This window comes from Aquarana catesbeiana, linkage group LG05 (genome assembly GCF_042186555.1).
Source record: "Aquarana catesbeiana isolate 2022-GZ linkage group LG05, ASM4218655v1, whole genome shotgun sequence".
In the NCBI taxonomy this organism is placed as follows: Eukaryota; Metazoa; Chordata; class Amphibia; order Anura; family Ranidae; genus Aquarana; species Aquarana catesbeiana.
Window position 1 is genome coordinate 38,097,075 of NC_133328.1, and position 16,816 is coordinate 38,113,890.

Below are 16,816 nucleotides of genomic sequence, written 5' to 3' on the forward strand. Positions count from 1 at the left end.
AAGTAGTTTTTGTACTACTTTTTGCGATTTCAGCGTGCGATTTCCATTGACATCAGTGCAGAAACCCGCACAGATGTCTGAAATCGGGACTGGCATGCAGGGCTGAACTCGCACGGCTTCATTTCCGCAGCTCAGGGTAAACCTGGGCTTAGGCCCAGCTACATTTAAAACAAAGCACAGCAATGTCGTCGTTTAACAGCTTCATCTAAATTTATCTCTTAAACAAGCTGTCAACAGGACATAGGAGAACGTGCAAACAACCAATGAGGGAACAATTATTCAAATTGCAGTCAAAGTTTAGATGGCTGATAGTTTAATTTCCACTAATTTCCACAAACCATGAAGAGGGACTTGAGCTCCTAACAAGTTTGTGCCTACCGAGCAACTCATCATAGAGCAGCCTGGCACACAAAAACCTGCGCTGAAAAATAAATAGCTTTTAACAAATCGCTTTGCACGACTGAAAACGGATAAAAATGGTTCCAGTTATATTATTATAAAGTGAACACACAGGAAATTTCATATTTCAATGAACAAACAGCAAATCTGAGATTCATTTCTTTATTTATTCCAGGAAAAGTGAATCTGTCAGCCCGAATACAATGGGTGGTTTTAAAAAAGCAATTATTTTACCTTCTGTCCCAATTTTTGGGAAGAACCAGACAAAACTGACATCATGTATCCACAGAAAACAGGTTATAGTTAGGACCGCTGTGCTGGGGCACTAGACTGAGACTAGAAAGCAATGGGGGAGATTTCCTAAAAACTGGAGCACACAGAATCTGGTGCAGCTGTGCATAGTAACCAATCAGCTTCTAAATTCAGCTTTTTTAACTAAAGTGATATTAAAGTCTTTTTTTTTGTTTGTTTTGTTTTTTAAAAGAACAAACATGTTATACTTACCTGCTCTGTGCAGTGGTTTTGCACAGAGCAGCCCCGATCCTCCTCTTCTCGCACCCCTCGCCGGCGCTCCAAGCCTCTCCCTCCTGCTGAATGCCCCCCACAGCAATCAGCTTGCTATGGGGGGCACCCGAGCTGAGCCGCTGCTCTGTGTGTCCATTCAGACAGGGAGCCATGGATTTGCCCCGCCCCCTCTCTCTCACTGGCTCATTGACAGCAGCAGGCACCAGGCGCTGTGTCTCTGCCAATCGGAAGGGGGCGTCTCAGACAGCCGAGGCTCTCGTGCAACATCGATGGATCAAGATGGGGCTCAGGTAAGTATTAGGGGAGCTGCTGCTCACAGAAGTTTTTTTTTTATCTTAATGCATAGAATGCATTAAGATAACAAAAACTTCTGCCTTTAGAACAATTTTAAAGCTGAATTCTAACTTTGTTTTTACTAGAACTGAATGGATTGATCAATTGCAGCATAGATCATACCTCTGTACCATGATGCCTTGTTGTATGCAGATCCTTTGATATTCTAGGTTTAGTTGTGGCTTTGTATCATGTGACACTCTAATTCCTGCTGATATACTCTGTCCCTTCCACAGCTACTTCCTGCAGTGACCAGAGTCTATAACACACCCCTCTGTAGTCTTTCAGGCTTTGCAAATGATGCAACTTCCTTCACAGCTCTGATGGTGGGTAAGATGGAATACATCCCAATTAGCATTAAATCCCACCCAGTCACGACTACAGGAAGAGTCCAAACCTCCAAAGTCCCACCTCGCAGATCACAGCATTATTCAAGGAGGAACCCCCTTCATATACACACATACACAGCCTGTTTTCAAAGCTAGCTGTGCTGTTGCTGGGCAGGATGGAATGGATTACAATCAGAATTCAACCCTGACCTGTTAAATATGCTGCCCAGTGTGAAAAGGGAGAGTCCCACCTCTCAGACCCCACCTTCCCAGAGCCCTGCTTTCTGTGAATTCATTGATTTACATATGAAAGGAAATACCTTCATAATAACCTCCCATAGCCCTTCCTCTGTAGTCTTGTAGTAAGCCATTATTATTTGGCATGCTGCAAGACAGGAATGACACGTGTACACCTTTCACCACCCACAGTAACCCTAGGACCCTCCCACATCAACTCCCACAACTGGTACAAGTGACTCCCATAACCCGCCCTAAAGCTACAGAGGCTCAAAGAATCATGGGACATGTAGTATCAGGACAGGAAAGGAAGGAAACAGGAAGTCGGAGAACTTTGAGATGTCATTCCTCCTCCTGGCTGAATTTCAGACCCAGAAACTTGCTGTATGCAGCCAAAGGAGCCAAGTTACACAAACTGACAGTGTGGCTATTCATTTATATGCACAATGCATCTGTTTTGGGGAGGAAAAGCTGGAGCTCTTCTTTAAGCTCATCCGTTTTTCTTTCCTAGAGAAAGGAAATGAGCCACAGAACTAGCTCTGTTTTCATGAACAGGACATTAACCAGGAGACATCTTCCCTTAGGACATTGTTTTGGCCAGGCTCCCCAAATGTAATATTGCAGACGGGCCAATCACCAGATGGCTTTTTGCATCTCTTAAACTGCAACAGGGAGGTCTCTTTGTTATATAGAGGCCCTGGCTGTATTCCCAGCCAACCTGGAGTTGTGTGTGCTCCCGCCCACTCCTACCTTCATGTTCTCAGAAATGTAAAATTAATAAAAAAAATCAGACAGGTGGTACCAACACCTAGCAGATGCAACCAGTGTGCAGATCCAGGAACTCGTGAGCAATAATATCACTATATAAAAGAATAGCACAGTAGCTTAGTGGTTAGCACTATTTCTTCCCACACGTCAGAGACATGCTGGCAGGTTAATTAGCTTTTGTGTAACCTGGCCCTAGCATATATATGTATGCAGGTGAGATACAGACCTGAGATTGTAAGCCCTGTGAGGTGCAGGGTAATTAAAAAGTATATAAAGTGCTGCATAAATTGATGGTACCATTTAATTGCCTGAGATAATTAAAGAATAAGATCACCTTTTATAATAAATAAATGCACATCTTTATGCAGGTAAAAAAAATGTGCATTTATTTTTATTTTTTTCTAAGGAGCCTGCACAGCATTGCATCCGCAATCCACAGATCGCAAGTACAATGTCAGGCTCCTGCAGACTCTCAGGATAGCTGTCTGCCTGTACCTCCGATATGGGCAGGCAGTTACTTGAGAGCAGGAAGATCAATGAACTACAAGAATCGCTCACCAGCGCCCTCGCAGTTCATTGAGAACCACAAGCCATCAGCTGCAATGGCTGATAATACTTGTAGTCCATTTATGCACAGGAAGCTGGGGTGGCCATGTGGGCGGAGCCCTGCATGGCTGCGCTGTTTTCCAAATTGTGAAAGTGAGTATGGGAGGGAGGATCCCCCAGCCGCTGTCACAGGGAGAGGAGGGATCGGGGGGAGAGAGGGTGCATGCTGAACATGTTATACCCTAAATATGGGTGTAACATGTTCAGAAGGTGAAAATAAACTTTAAATGGTTAGGTTAAATGATCTTTCATTGAAATGATGTAATTTCGTGCATTAAATACTGTAGGAGCACGCGCGCGCCAACTGCACGCCGGGGAAGGGCGTGCGGGGGTCCAGCGGACCCAATGTCCGCCGGCCACCCGCGATCATTTTCACAGAGAGGCAGAACGGTGATCTGCCTATGTAAACAAGGTGGATCCCCGTTCTGACGGAATTCAACACGGAGATCGGCTGTTCCTAGTGATCAGGAACAACGATCTCTGTGTTGTGCCAGTGAGCCCATCCCCCACACAAAACACACACAGAGGGAACACAGTTAACCCCTTGATCGCCCCTAGTATTAACCCCTTCCCTGACAGTGCCATTTATACATTGATCAGCACATATTTTTTTTGTATTGGTGTCACTGGTCCCCAAAAAAGTGACACTTGGGGTCAGATTTGTCCGCCACAATGTCCCAGTCCCACTAAAAATCGCAGATCGCCGCTATTACCAGTAAAAACAATAAAAAAAAAAAAAAAAATTAAAAGTCCCTAAATCTATCCCCTATTTTGTAGACGCTATAATTTTTGTGCAAACCAATCAATATACGCTTATTGGGATTTTTTTTACCATAAATATGTAGAAGAATACATATTGGCCTAAACTGATGAATACATTTTGTTTTTTTACTTTTTTCTTGGCTATGTATTATTTTTGGATATGTATTTGTATGTATTTTTTTTTTAATTGTCACTCTTTTTTTGTTTATAGGGCAAAAAATAAAAACCACAGAGGTGATCAAATACTAGACATGTGCAATTAATTTAGTTCCGAATACACTTTTTAACTAAATTTAGACAAATTAGTTAATTTGGAAAAATCTGAAATAATAACTAACGAATAATAACTATTAAATTATCGGTATTGGAATTTCCTTTCAAATTTGGTTCTTAGAGAACGTAACGAATACGTATTTATCCAAAGTTAAGAATCTGTAATAACGAATGCCGTATCTAAATGAATGTAACGTAACAAAATAATAATAATAATAAACAACTATAATAATAATAAAAACGTATTATTATTTATTATTATTTTGTTCTGTTCCATTTGTTTAGATGCGGCATGCATCGGATAATTAGTAACTTCAGATAAATTTGTATTCGTTACATTCACTAACAGCCAAATTTGAAAGGAAATTCCAATACCTATAATTTAATAGTTGGTTATTATTCATTAGTTATTATTTCGAATTTTTGGATTTTCATTCCCTTCGATTTTTTGGATTTTCCTTTCACATTTTCGAATTTCCCAAAAAAAACAAATGAAATGAAAACTAAAGAATTTTTCAGCAGTGCACACGTCTATCAAATACCACCAAAACAAAGCTTCATTTATGGGAAAAAAAGGACATCAAATTTGTTTAGGTACAGCTTCGCACGACCGTGCAATTGTCCATTAAAGAAACGCAGTGCTGGATCGTAAAAAATGGACTGGTCATTAAGGGGGTAAATTAAAAACAGTCTATTAAACAAAAGAAACTCAAGAAATTTGAAATAAATATATGTATACACCAATAAGCCATAGCATTATGACCACCCACCTGATATTGAGTAGGTCCCCCTTTTGCCACCAAAACAACCCTGACCCATCAAGACCTGGACTCCACTAGACACTCCACTAGACAAAGCATCACACTGCCTCCTTCAGCTTGTCTTCTTCCCATATTGCATCCTGGTGCCATCTCTTCCTCAGGTAAGTGGCGCACCCACATATTGTTCCATGGTTCAGTTCTGATGCTAACTGCCCATTGTAGGAGCTTTTTGTAGTGGACATGGGTCAGCATGGGCACCTTGACTGGTCTGTGGCTACACAGCCCCATACACAAATTGTCATGTTCTGTGTGTTCCGAGACCTTTCAATCAGAACCAGCATTAATGTTTTCAGTAATTTGAGCTACAGTAGCTCTTCTATTGGATCAGACTACACAGACCATTCTTTACTCCCAATGTGCATTAATGGGTCTTGGCCGCCCATGACCCTGTCACTGGTTCTCCGTTTTTCCTTCCTTGGACCACTTTTGGTAGGTCCTGACCACTGCAGACTGGGAACATCCCACAAGATCTGCAGTTTTAGAGTCGCTATGACCCATTCATCTATTTACATACAGTATATACATACACATATATCCCTGATCGGAAGACTTACCTTCACATACGAGGGTTGTTTCTCTAGAATCAGATCAGCGACTTTCTTTGACACCTGAAGAGAATGAGAAAATGTCAAGTAATGTCAGATCTGTGTTACACATTGTGCTCACAAGCATTCATCCTGTCCAGTCTCATTAAAATAGCGTTCTTAATATGTACCGCCCGATCGATATGAGCACTAACCCATCTCAAGAAATCCTCCATATGTACACATTCATTATCTGCAACTTTTAATTATATACAATGGTTTGAAACAATTTGTTAAAATAACAAAAAAAAACATCTAATTTACATTACTTACAATTCTTTGCATCTGTTTTTTTGAACTTATACCACTGAGAATGTAACCTATCCATTCACTAGAGAACAGTGACATCACTGAGAATGTAACCTATCCGTTCACTAGAGAACAGTGACTTCACTTGGAATGTAACCGATCCATTTACTAGAGAACAGTGACATCATTGACAAATGCAGCCTATACATTCACTAGAGCACCCTTTTTCAACCAGGGTGCCTTGGCAAATGCCTAAAAATGGTATCCAAGGCATGGACTATGACCATATTCCCTGTCACTGTTGAAGAAAAGCATCCCCACAATATGATTCTGCCACAACCATGTTTTTCACAGTGGGGATGGTGTGTTCAGGGTGATGTGCAGTGTTAGTTTCCCGCCACACGTAGTGTTTTGCTTTTAGGCCAAAAAGTTACATTTTGGTCTCATCTGACCAGAGCACCTTCTTCCACGTGTTTTCTGTGTCTCCCACATGGCTTCTCGTAAACTGCAAACAGGACTTCTTATGGCTTTCTTTCGACAATGGCTTTTATCATGCCACTCGTCTATTAGGCTGGGTTCACACCTATGCGGGTTTCCCTGCATCCAATTCGCATAGCAGGAGATTGTGACTGGCTCTCCATGGAGCTGGTTCACATATCTCAGGGGCGGCTGCGGAGCGCACTGCACAGAAATGCTGTGCATCTTTGGCTTAGTTTCAGGGCCGAATTCAGGCAAAGATTCAGCCCCAATTTGGCCCTGAACCGGAGAATGGGGACTCACAGCGTTCCTGTGCGATCCGCGGCCGGTTCCAGTGTGAACCCAGCCTAAAGGCCAGATTTGTGAAGAGCACGACTAATAGTTGTCCTGTGGACAGATTCTCCCACCTGAGCTGTTGATCTCTGCAGCTCCTCCAGAGTTACCATGGGCCTCTTGGCTGCTTCTCTGATTAATGCTCTCCTTGCCCGGTCTGTCAGTTTAGGTGGACGGCCATGTCTTGGTAGGTTTGCAGTTGTGCCATACTCTTTCCATTTTCAGATGATGGATTGAACAGGCTCTGTGAGATGGTCAAAGCTTAGGATATTTTTTATACACTAACCCTGCTTTTAACTTCTCCACAACCTTATCCCTGGCCTGCCTGGTGTCTTCCTTGGTCTTCATAATGCTGTTTTTGTTCACTAAGGTTCTCTAACAAACCTCGGGAGCTTCACAAAATAGCTGTATTTATGCTGAGATTAAATTACACACAGGTGGACTCCATTTACTAATTAGGTGACTTCTGAAGCCAATTGGTTCCATTAGATTTTAGTTAGTGGTATCAGAGTAAAGGGGACTGAATACAAATGCACACCACACTTTTCACATATTAATTTGTAAAAAAAAAATTGGAAAACCATTTATCATTTTCCTTCCACATCACAATTATGTGTCACTTTGTGTTGGTCTAGCACCAAAAATCCCAATAAAATACATTTACATTTTTGGTTGTAACGTGACTTAATGTGGATGATTTCAAGGGGTATGTATACTTTTTCAAGGCACTTTACAAGAAAATACAATTCAACTATTTGGGAATTTAAAAGGTACTCAAGGACATTCAACCATATAGCAATTGAAATCCAAGTTTTAGCCATTATAACCCTATTACAACTTTAAAGGGACTTTAAAAAAGGGTGCATATAATCTACCCTCAGGAAGAAACACACATACAGTATATATATATATATATATATATATATATATATATTTATTTATTACAATACATTTTATTACATAATAATATTAATAAAGGGGGTTAAAAAATCCAGAATAAAAATCTATTTGAATAAATCTTACAAGAAATTCAACAAGCCCCCATACACCCTTCCCAAATAAGATACTTTAAATATTGCTGAAAGTACCTATCATGTCATATAGGTTGTGGGGAGGTGCATATAATCTACCCTCAGGAAGAAACACATATATAGAGGCCACTGCACAGAACAGGTGAGTATAACATGTTTGTTATTTTTAAACAAAAAAAAAAATTGACGTTAGAAATAAGATTCAGAACATCACAAAATCCCAAAACACCAGTGAGAACAATTAGAAGAAGAATGACTACAAAAAAAAAAAAAAAACAAACAAACAAACAAACAAAAGCCTAAAAATGTTATAAAAATGACGGAAGAACACAAGAATACAAGCAAAGTGTGACTTTCTAATTCAATTTAGTAAATTATTACATAGCAGTTGCCGTTTCTACTCGGCATGCACATCTCATTCCATTTCACACACAGGGCTCAAGTTATTAACTTTGTGGAAATAAAGAAAATCTCTCGGAAAGTTGTCTGGGCAATAAAACAGATGACGGAAAGGAAGAACAAACGATGAAGGAAATTATTTTCTGTTCGGTTTCTTAGAAGCAATTTTTGCACATGAGACAATTACAGTTATTGACGGTTTTGCATTATACATGATATCTTTTAACAGAAAATGCCACTTTCACATGCCACGGGACGTAAACATCACATATCTACCAAATTGCATTAAAGAAAATTTCATTTTGATGTTCAAAGTCTTCATGTTTAATTCACACATTTCATATACAAAATATACATAATGAAATGGGTCAACAAAAGTGAGAGTGATATTTTATCATATCTCCAGGATCTGATCTACTTAAAGTGACACCAAACAACATCCTTATTCTTCAAAAGTAATCCATACACCTCCACTACTTAAAGCGGGGGTCCACCTATCTATCGTTTTTTGTTTCTTTTAGTTCATTCACAAACTTTTCTTCTCAGCATTACATACTCACATATTGCGTGTAATATGTCCGCCTGTGTCAGATTTCCTCGGAAAGAATAACTTATATTATTCACTGCAGGCGGTTTCCATCTTCATTGTGGGCATTTGAAGCTCGTTCCCGCACATGCTCAGTGGCATCCTGGGAAGCCTGAGACTAGCTCCCAGGAGACTGTGCGGAGTCAGGGAGAGGCTAGAAACACGCCTACTCCCACGGGAGGAGAACCAGGAAGTGCAAAGAAGAATAGAAAAATAAAAGGTAATTACGGCGATTTAAATTTTTTTAAACGGCATGTCAGCATCTAGGCAAGGAAGAGAATACATACAGATATTGTTCAAAATTTGGGTGGAACCCCGCTTTAAAGGCTGTGTTGAATTTGATATAAACATATGTATGTTTTATGATTATACTCAGACTTTAGTATAAGTGTAGAACAATCTGGTTAGTAGTTTGTCATAGAAACAAAAATAAAACAATGTCAGCGCTCAATGGGTAACATTAGATAAGCATAACACTGGCAAAGAAGACCAATGGTCCAAAAGAGTTTCAACATGCAACAGGTTAATGAAGATTATCTTTCCAGGTGGTGCTAATAAACCAAAGCAAGTTTAATTAATAATTATAAATTTAAAACCTAAAATCCTCATACATGTGATGTATGAACAAAGAGAAATAAATACGATTAGCCTACGGTGTCACTGGAGGTTCCCGGAGCAATGAGGAGCTAACGGTATCCAACAGTGGAACAGTGCAGCTTGGGGGGGCACCAATGATCCCCCTGCACTGGAGAGTCCTGACCCAAGACAGTGGACCCGCTCGCCGGCGTGGTCTGGAAAGGCTGGCGTACTGATGGAGGGAACGGAAGCCGCAACGGCGGTAAGGAAACCAAGCCGCTCTCCACAGGGGAGCTCGCTAAGCAGGCTGGCATGCAGATGGATGTGGAGGGGGGAGACGTGGTTTGTAGGCTAAGTGGTATTAATTGGCATTATTTTAAATTTTTCTACATTAAACCTCATTTGCCACATAGTTGCCCACCCCATTAATTTGTTCAGATCTTCTTGCAAGGATTCCACATCCTGCAGAGAAGTTATTGCTCTGCTTAGCTTAGTATCGTCCGCAAATACAGATATTGGTTACCCCCCCATCCTCCAGGTCGTTTATAAACAAATTAAATAGGATTGGTCCCAGCACAGAGCCTTGGGGGACCCCACATTCCACCCCTGACCATTCTGAGTACTTCCCATTTATCACCACCCTCTGAACTCGCCCTTGTAGTCAGTTTTCAATCCATGTAATCACCCTATGGTCCATGCCAACGGACCTTATTTTGTACAGTAAACATTTATGGGGAACTGTGTCAAATGCTTTTGCAAAGTCCAGATACACCACATCTACGGGCTTGCCTTTACCTAGATGGCAACTCACCTCCTCATAGAAGGTTAATAGATTGGTTTGGCAAGAACGATTCTTCATGAATCCATGCTGATTACTGCTAATGATACTGTTTTCGTTAATAAAATCTTGTATATAGTCCCTTATCATCCCCTCCAAGAGCTTGCATACTATTGATGTTAGGCTAACTGGTCTGTAATTTCCAGGGATGCATTTTGGCCCTTTTTAAAATATTGGTGCTACATTGGCTTTTCTCCAATCAGCTGGTACCATTCCGGTCAGTAGACTGTCAGCAAAAATTAGGAACAATGGTCTGGCAATTACTGACTGAGTTCCCCAAGTACCATCAGGTGCAAGTCATCTGGTCCCGGTGATTTATTAATGTTAAGTTTCCCAAGTCTATTTCCAATTCTGTCCTCTGTTAGCCATGAGGGTACTTCCTATGATGTGTCATGAGGACACTGCAGTTTTGGTTACTAAAGCCCCCAATTCCCTCGTGAAGACTGAGGAGAAGAATAAACTCAATACCTTCGCCATCCCCCCATCCTTTGTAACCAGATGTCCTTCCTCATTCTTTATGGGGCCAATATGGTCCGTCCTCCCTTTTTTACTGTTTATATACTTAAAGAATCTCTTGGGATTTTTTTTGCTCTCCTACGCTATGTGTCTTTCTTGTTTTATCTTATCTTATCTTAATTGCACCCTTACATACAGTGCCTTGCAAAAGTATTCACCCCCCATTTTTCGTGTTTTGTTGCCTCACAGTCTGGAATTAACATGTATTGTTTGAGGATTTGCATAACTTAATTTACAGAACATGCCCACAATAACAGAAAAAGTCAATGTGCATAACTATTCACCCCCCTAAAGTCAATACTTTGTAGAGCCACCTTTTGCGGCTATCACAGCTCCAAGTCGCTTTGGATAAGTCTCTATGAGCTTGCCACATCTTACCACTGGGATTTTTGCCCATTTCTCCTTGAAAAACTGCTCCAGTGCCTTCAAGTTGGATGGTTTGTGCTTGTGAAGAGTAATCTTTAAAGCGGGGGTCCACCTATCTATCGTTTTTTTTTTTTTTGAGTTCATTCACAAACTTTTCTTCTCAGCATTACATACTCACATATTGTGTGTAATATGTCCGCCTGTGTCAGATTTTGTCGGAAAGAATAACTTATATTATTCACTGCAGGCGGTTTCCATCTTCATTGTGGGCATTTGAAGCCCATAAGCATTTATTTCCTGGATGTGGTGAATGCTGTGCTCCCAGCATTCACTGCTCGTTCCCGCACATGCTCAGTGGCATCCTGGGAAGCCTGAGACTAGCTCCCAGGAGTCTGGGAGAGGCTTGAAACACGCCTACTCCCATGGGAGGAGAACCAGGAAGTGCAAAGAAGAATAGAAAAATAAAAGGTAATTACAGCGATTTAAATTTTTTTAAACAGCATGTCAGCATCTAGGCAAGGAAGAGAATACATACAGATATTGTTCAAAATTTGGGTGGAACCCCGCTTTAAGTCTGACCACAGATTTTCTATTGGATTGAGGTCTGGGCTTTGACTAGGCCATTCCAACACATTTACATGTTCCCTTTAAACCACTCAAGTGTTGCTTTAGCAGAGTGTTTCGGGTCATTGTCCTGCTGGAAGGTGAACCTCCATCCTAGCTTCAAATCACACACAGAGTGGTACAGGTTTTGCTCAAGAATATCCCTGTATTTAGCACCATCCATCTTTCCCTGAACTCTGACCAGTTTCCCAGTCCCGACTGCTGAAAAACATCCCCACAGCATGATGCTGCCACCACCATGTTTCACTGTGTTCTTTGGGTGATGTGTTGGGTTTGCCCCAGACATAGCGTTTTCTTTGATGGCCAAAAAGTTACATTTTAGTCCCATCAGACCAGAGCATCTTCCTCCATACATTTTGGGAGTCTCCCATATGCCTTTTCGCAAACTCAAAATGTGCCATTTTGCTTTTTGCTGAAAGTATTGGATTTCTTCTGGCCACTCTGCCATAAAGCCCAACTCTATGGCTATGTACAGATACTCCAGTCTCTGCTGTGGAACTCTGCAGCTCCTCCAGGGTTACCTTAGGTCTCTGTGCTGCCTCTCTGATTAATGCCCTCCTTGCCCGGTCTGTCAGTTTTGGTGTGCAACCATCGCTTGACAGGTTTGCTGTTGTACCATGTTCTTTCCATTAGGTTATAAAAAAAATATCCATCAAATCTATCATAACCAAACACTGACTTGTACTTCTCAACAACATTGTCCCTTACTTGTTTGGAGAGTTCCTTGTTTTTTATGGCAGTGTTTGGTTAGTGGTGCCTCTTGCTTAGGTGTTGCAGCCTCTGGGGCCTTTCAAAAAGGTGCGTATATGTAATGACAGATCATGTGACACTTAGATTGCACACAGGTGGACATCATTTCACTAATTATGTGACTTCTGAAGGTAGTTGGTTGCACCAGAGCTTTTTATGGGCTTCATAACAAAGGGGGTGAATACAAACGCAAATGCCAATTATCAGTTTTTTATTTCTGAAAAATAGTTTTATGTATACATTTTTCTAACTTTACTTCACCAACTTAGACTATTGTGTTCTTATCTATCACAAATAATTCAGATTTAAAAAAACATTGAATTAAAGGCTGTAAAGTAACAAAATAGGTAAAAAGCCAAGGAGGTGAATACTTTTGCATGGCACTGTATCTTGTTGCATTCTTTGTAAAGTCTGAATGCTGATGATGATCCCTCAGCCTTGTATTTTTTGAAGGCCTTCTCCTTTGCTTTTATATGCATTTTTACATTAGAGTCAACCCATCTAAGACTTGTTCACTCTTGTTCACTTGTTCACTTAAATTTATATCCCATAGGGATGCACTGGCTAAGGCCCTTATTTAATATGCTCTTAAAGCAAACCCATCTCTCTTCCGTGTTCTTAGTTTCTAAGATTTTATCCCAATTTATATCTTCTGGCAAGGCTCGTAGTAGGGCTGGGAGATTTTCTTAAAAAAAAAAAAAAATCTTCGATTCTCTTAAAAAAAACTCAATTCACGATTCGAATCGAGTTTTTTTTTTTTTGGAAACCGCGTCCGTCCCGAGGCGCTGCGGGCATGAGCTTTTAGGCGAGGCCGCGGCTTCGGCCTAGTCCGCGGCATCCGGCCTAGCGGACTAGGCCGAAGCCGCGGCCTCACCTAAAAACTCCTTGCCTGCAGCTCTTCAGGCCCGGCGCGGTGTCCGCGCCGGTCCGAAGGCGCTGCGGGCATGAGTTTTTAGGCGAGGCCGCGGCTTCGGCCTAGTCCGCGGCGTCCGGCCGTAGCCGCGGACTAGGCCGAAGCCGCGGCCTCGCCTAAAAACTCATGCCCGCAGCGCCTCGGGACCGGTGCGGTAAAAAAAAAAAAAAAATCTAAAAAAATCGATTTGCTTAAATTTTGAATCGATTTGACCTCTCAACTCGATTCAAGATTTAAATCGATTTTTTTTCCAGCCCTAGCTCGTAGTTTAGGGAAGTTGGCTCTTTTGAAATTCTTTGTGTTCCCCTTGTGTTTCCTATTTGTGTGATTTATACTGAAGCCAATAGATCTGTGATCGCTGTTTCCTAAATTGCACCATATTTCCACATCCGTGATCGGGTCTGTATTGTTCGCAATCAGTAAATCTAGTAACGCCTTGTTTCTAGTTGGTGCGTCTACCATCTGACCCATGAAATTGTCATGCAAGACATTTAGGAACTGGCGAGCCTTAGATGAATGCATGGTTCCCTCCGCCCAGTCTATGTCTGAATAATTACAATCCCCCATTATGAGAACACTTCCCATCCTTACTGCTAATCCAAATTGTGATAGGAGGTCTGTCTCCCTCTCCTCCCTCCGGTTAGGGGGGCCTATAGCATACTCCCAGTATTATTTTGCCCTTAGCTTTATCCCTTTGGAGCACTACCCATAAGGATTCCACTTCCTCCCTAGCTCCCTTATTGATGTCATTTCTCACATTCACTTGTACATTATTCTTGAAATATAGGCAAACCCTTCCCCTTTTTTACCCTCTCTATCGCTGTGATAAAAGGAATACCCTTGAATGGTTGCCAGCCAGTCATGAGAGCTGTTGAACCAAGTCTCTGAAATTCCCACAAAATCTAAATCCACCTCGTTCAACAGTATCTCTAGTTCACCCATCCTGTCCGCCAGGCTCCTGGCATTGGTGAACATGCCACGTAGTTTAGACCGGTCGCATACTGTCCTTTTATTGGGTGTTCCAAGATTGTAAATAGGACTTGTTGCTATACTTACCTCGGGTTTATGTGCCTTAGTCAACCTACCACTAATGCCCCCAATACTATCCTCTGGAATATGTTCATTGCTGACTATCTCTAGCTCTGGAACCTACACACACACACACACACACACACACACACACACACACACACACACACACACACACACACACACCGTTGCCTAGTTTAAAAACCCCTCTAACTTTTTGGCCATCTTCACTCCCAGCAGACCTGCACCCTCCTCATTTAGGTGCAGTCCGTCCCTTCTATAGAACTGGTGAAAATACCTTTTCTCATCAGCAGTATATAGCAGTCTTGTGACTTCTATCAGTGTCTGGTTAAAGATTGTAGGAGGAGTTTTCATATTGCATTGGCTGTCCTATCAGGTTGCAAGACCTCTGACCCTCTGTCTGGACAGTGTTGACTGGCCCTGCGCTGATCACACATCCCAAGAAAAAAAAAAAAACACACCAAACTGAGCATGTGCAGACTGACTACACTAACCGTCTTATCAGGACATGTTTTGGGGGCAATGCAAGACAGGGAGGATTAGAGAAGACAGGATCAAACAGCTTTTTTACACAATGCAGAGGATTGTGTATATACCTGGTGTTGGCTGTGCTACCGCCAATAATGTGGTATCAAAACCACCACTTACCTAGATCGATCATCTACATATACATCAGTGATTGTTCATTATCACTTAGTATCACCACTCAAAACTACCAATCTATACAGAAAAAGTTAAATAAAAAGTTGAAATAAATACAGTCCAGTTATAGTCCACTTGTGCTGGTGTGCCAATGAAAACGTGGGTCCCTGGATGGGCTTTCCACTACAGGTGTGCTGTTGTTGTGCTTTAATTTCTCTTTAGTGATTATAGTGAAAAGCAAGGCTTGGGCCGCAAATCGGAAGACGAGCGGGGACGAGGCTTGCTCCGCACGCCGGCGAACGAGATAGACGGCGATCCCCTCCATCCATTCATTTAAACTGCTGGATAAGCTTGGCGCCGGCCCATGGGCACCGGTAACACGTGAGTTTTATAGCCTTTGTTTTTTGACATGATTTTAAAATAAACGGTTTAAGCATAATACGCTATGAACGCTGTTTGTTTTCCATGAGGATGGATTTACTTGCTACACAGCACTGGGGACAGCACAAAGTGGATTGGTTATCCCTTAACGAACCAAGGGCCTGTATGTATTAGTATCTGGTGAGTGGCCAATTTTTATGCGGTGGTGGTTTTGGCACTGGAAGTCACTATAATCACTAAAGAGAAATTAAAGCACAACAACAGCACACCTGTAGTGGAAAGTCCATCCAGGGACCCACGTTTTCATTGGCACACCAGCACAACTGGACTATAACTGGACTGTATTTATTTCAACTTTTTATTTAACTTTTTCTGTATAGATTGGTAGTTTTGAATGGTGATACTAAGTGATAATGAACAATCACTGATGTATTTGTAGATGACCGATCTAGATAAGTTCTGGTTTTGATATCACATTATTGGCGGTAGCGCAGCCAACACCAGGTATATACACATTTTACACATTTCTTCACATGTGGGAGAAACTGTTTTTTTGACTGCAGCAACCAGGGACTTTTAATTTAATATATGTTTTTGTTCATTTAATTTTTGTATATTGTAATTTTACATCAAAGCACATAAAATATTGCGCCGGTGGCACACACATTACACAATGCAGAGGATTAACCCCTTAGGTTCCACAGTGAGTATAACAAGCATGCTTTACTGCATATACAGACTGATTTTACTGTTGTGGGTTTAGTAACACTTTAAGACCAAGGAAGGTCTGTACCAACCAGAAGCTATACCTGAATACGCTTTTGCCTGATCTCCAGCAACGGCTATTAAGCCTGGGATCCTTGTTGCCAACAGAGATCAGGAACCCCCTCTAACCAGAGTTAAGAAACTTTTAGGCGTATTTCTACTGTTTACAGACCATAGGCTGCTTATTTGCAAGGAAGTAGGTAGCATCTTGCTTGTTATAGGTATATCTGTCAGTCTTGTACTGTATTCTTAATACTGTAATAGTTTTGTATGTAAAGCATTTTTGCTTAAGGGGTTGTAAAGGTTCAGGGTTTAAAAAAAAAAAAATCCATGTTATACTTACCTCCACTGTGCAGTTGTTTTTGCAGATGATCATTGGGACATATGATTTTACTGTTACATATGTGGGACAGGTGTTTTTACTGTGTGGGAACATGTGTGTGGGGACAGTGTTTTGGGGGCACTATGTAGAGGACATTGTATGTTTACATTGTGTGGGGACACTGGGCCGGTGATCAGTGTGTAAAAAGCTGTAAAAAACAGCTCATACTCACTGATCACCGGCTGGCTGCAGCGATCTCCTCTCCTCACTGACAACTTCCGTGTGAGGAGAGGAGAGCCAATCGCCTAGCAACCAGCTCTCTGTTTACATCACATGACGGCTGTGATTGCACACAGTCCTC

The 16,816-nt window shown here is 41.5% G+C and overlaps 1 protein-coding gene across 1 annotated transcript in view; it reads right to left on the bottom strand.

The window, feature by feature from the left end:
• Window positions 1-16,816, bottom strand: part of VPS50 (VPS50 subunit of EARP/GARPII complex) — a 390,966-nt gene that overhangs the window by 293,575 nt on the left and 80,575 nt on the right. The window contains exon 5 of the mRNA XM_073629604.1: window positions 5,608-5,661. Coding sequence (XP_073485705.1) covers window positions 5,608-5,661 — 54 coding nt within the window. The remainder of the gene's footprint in view (window positions 1-5,607; window positions 5,662-16,816) is intronic.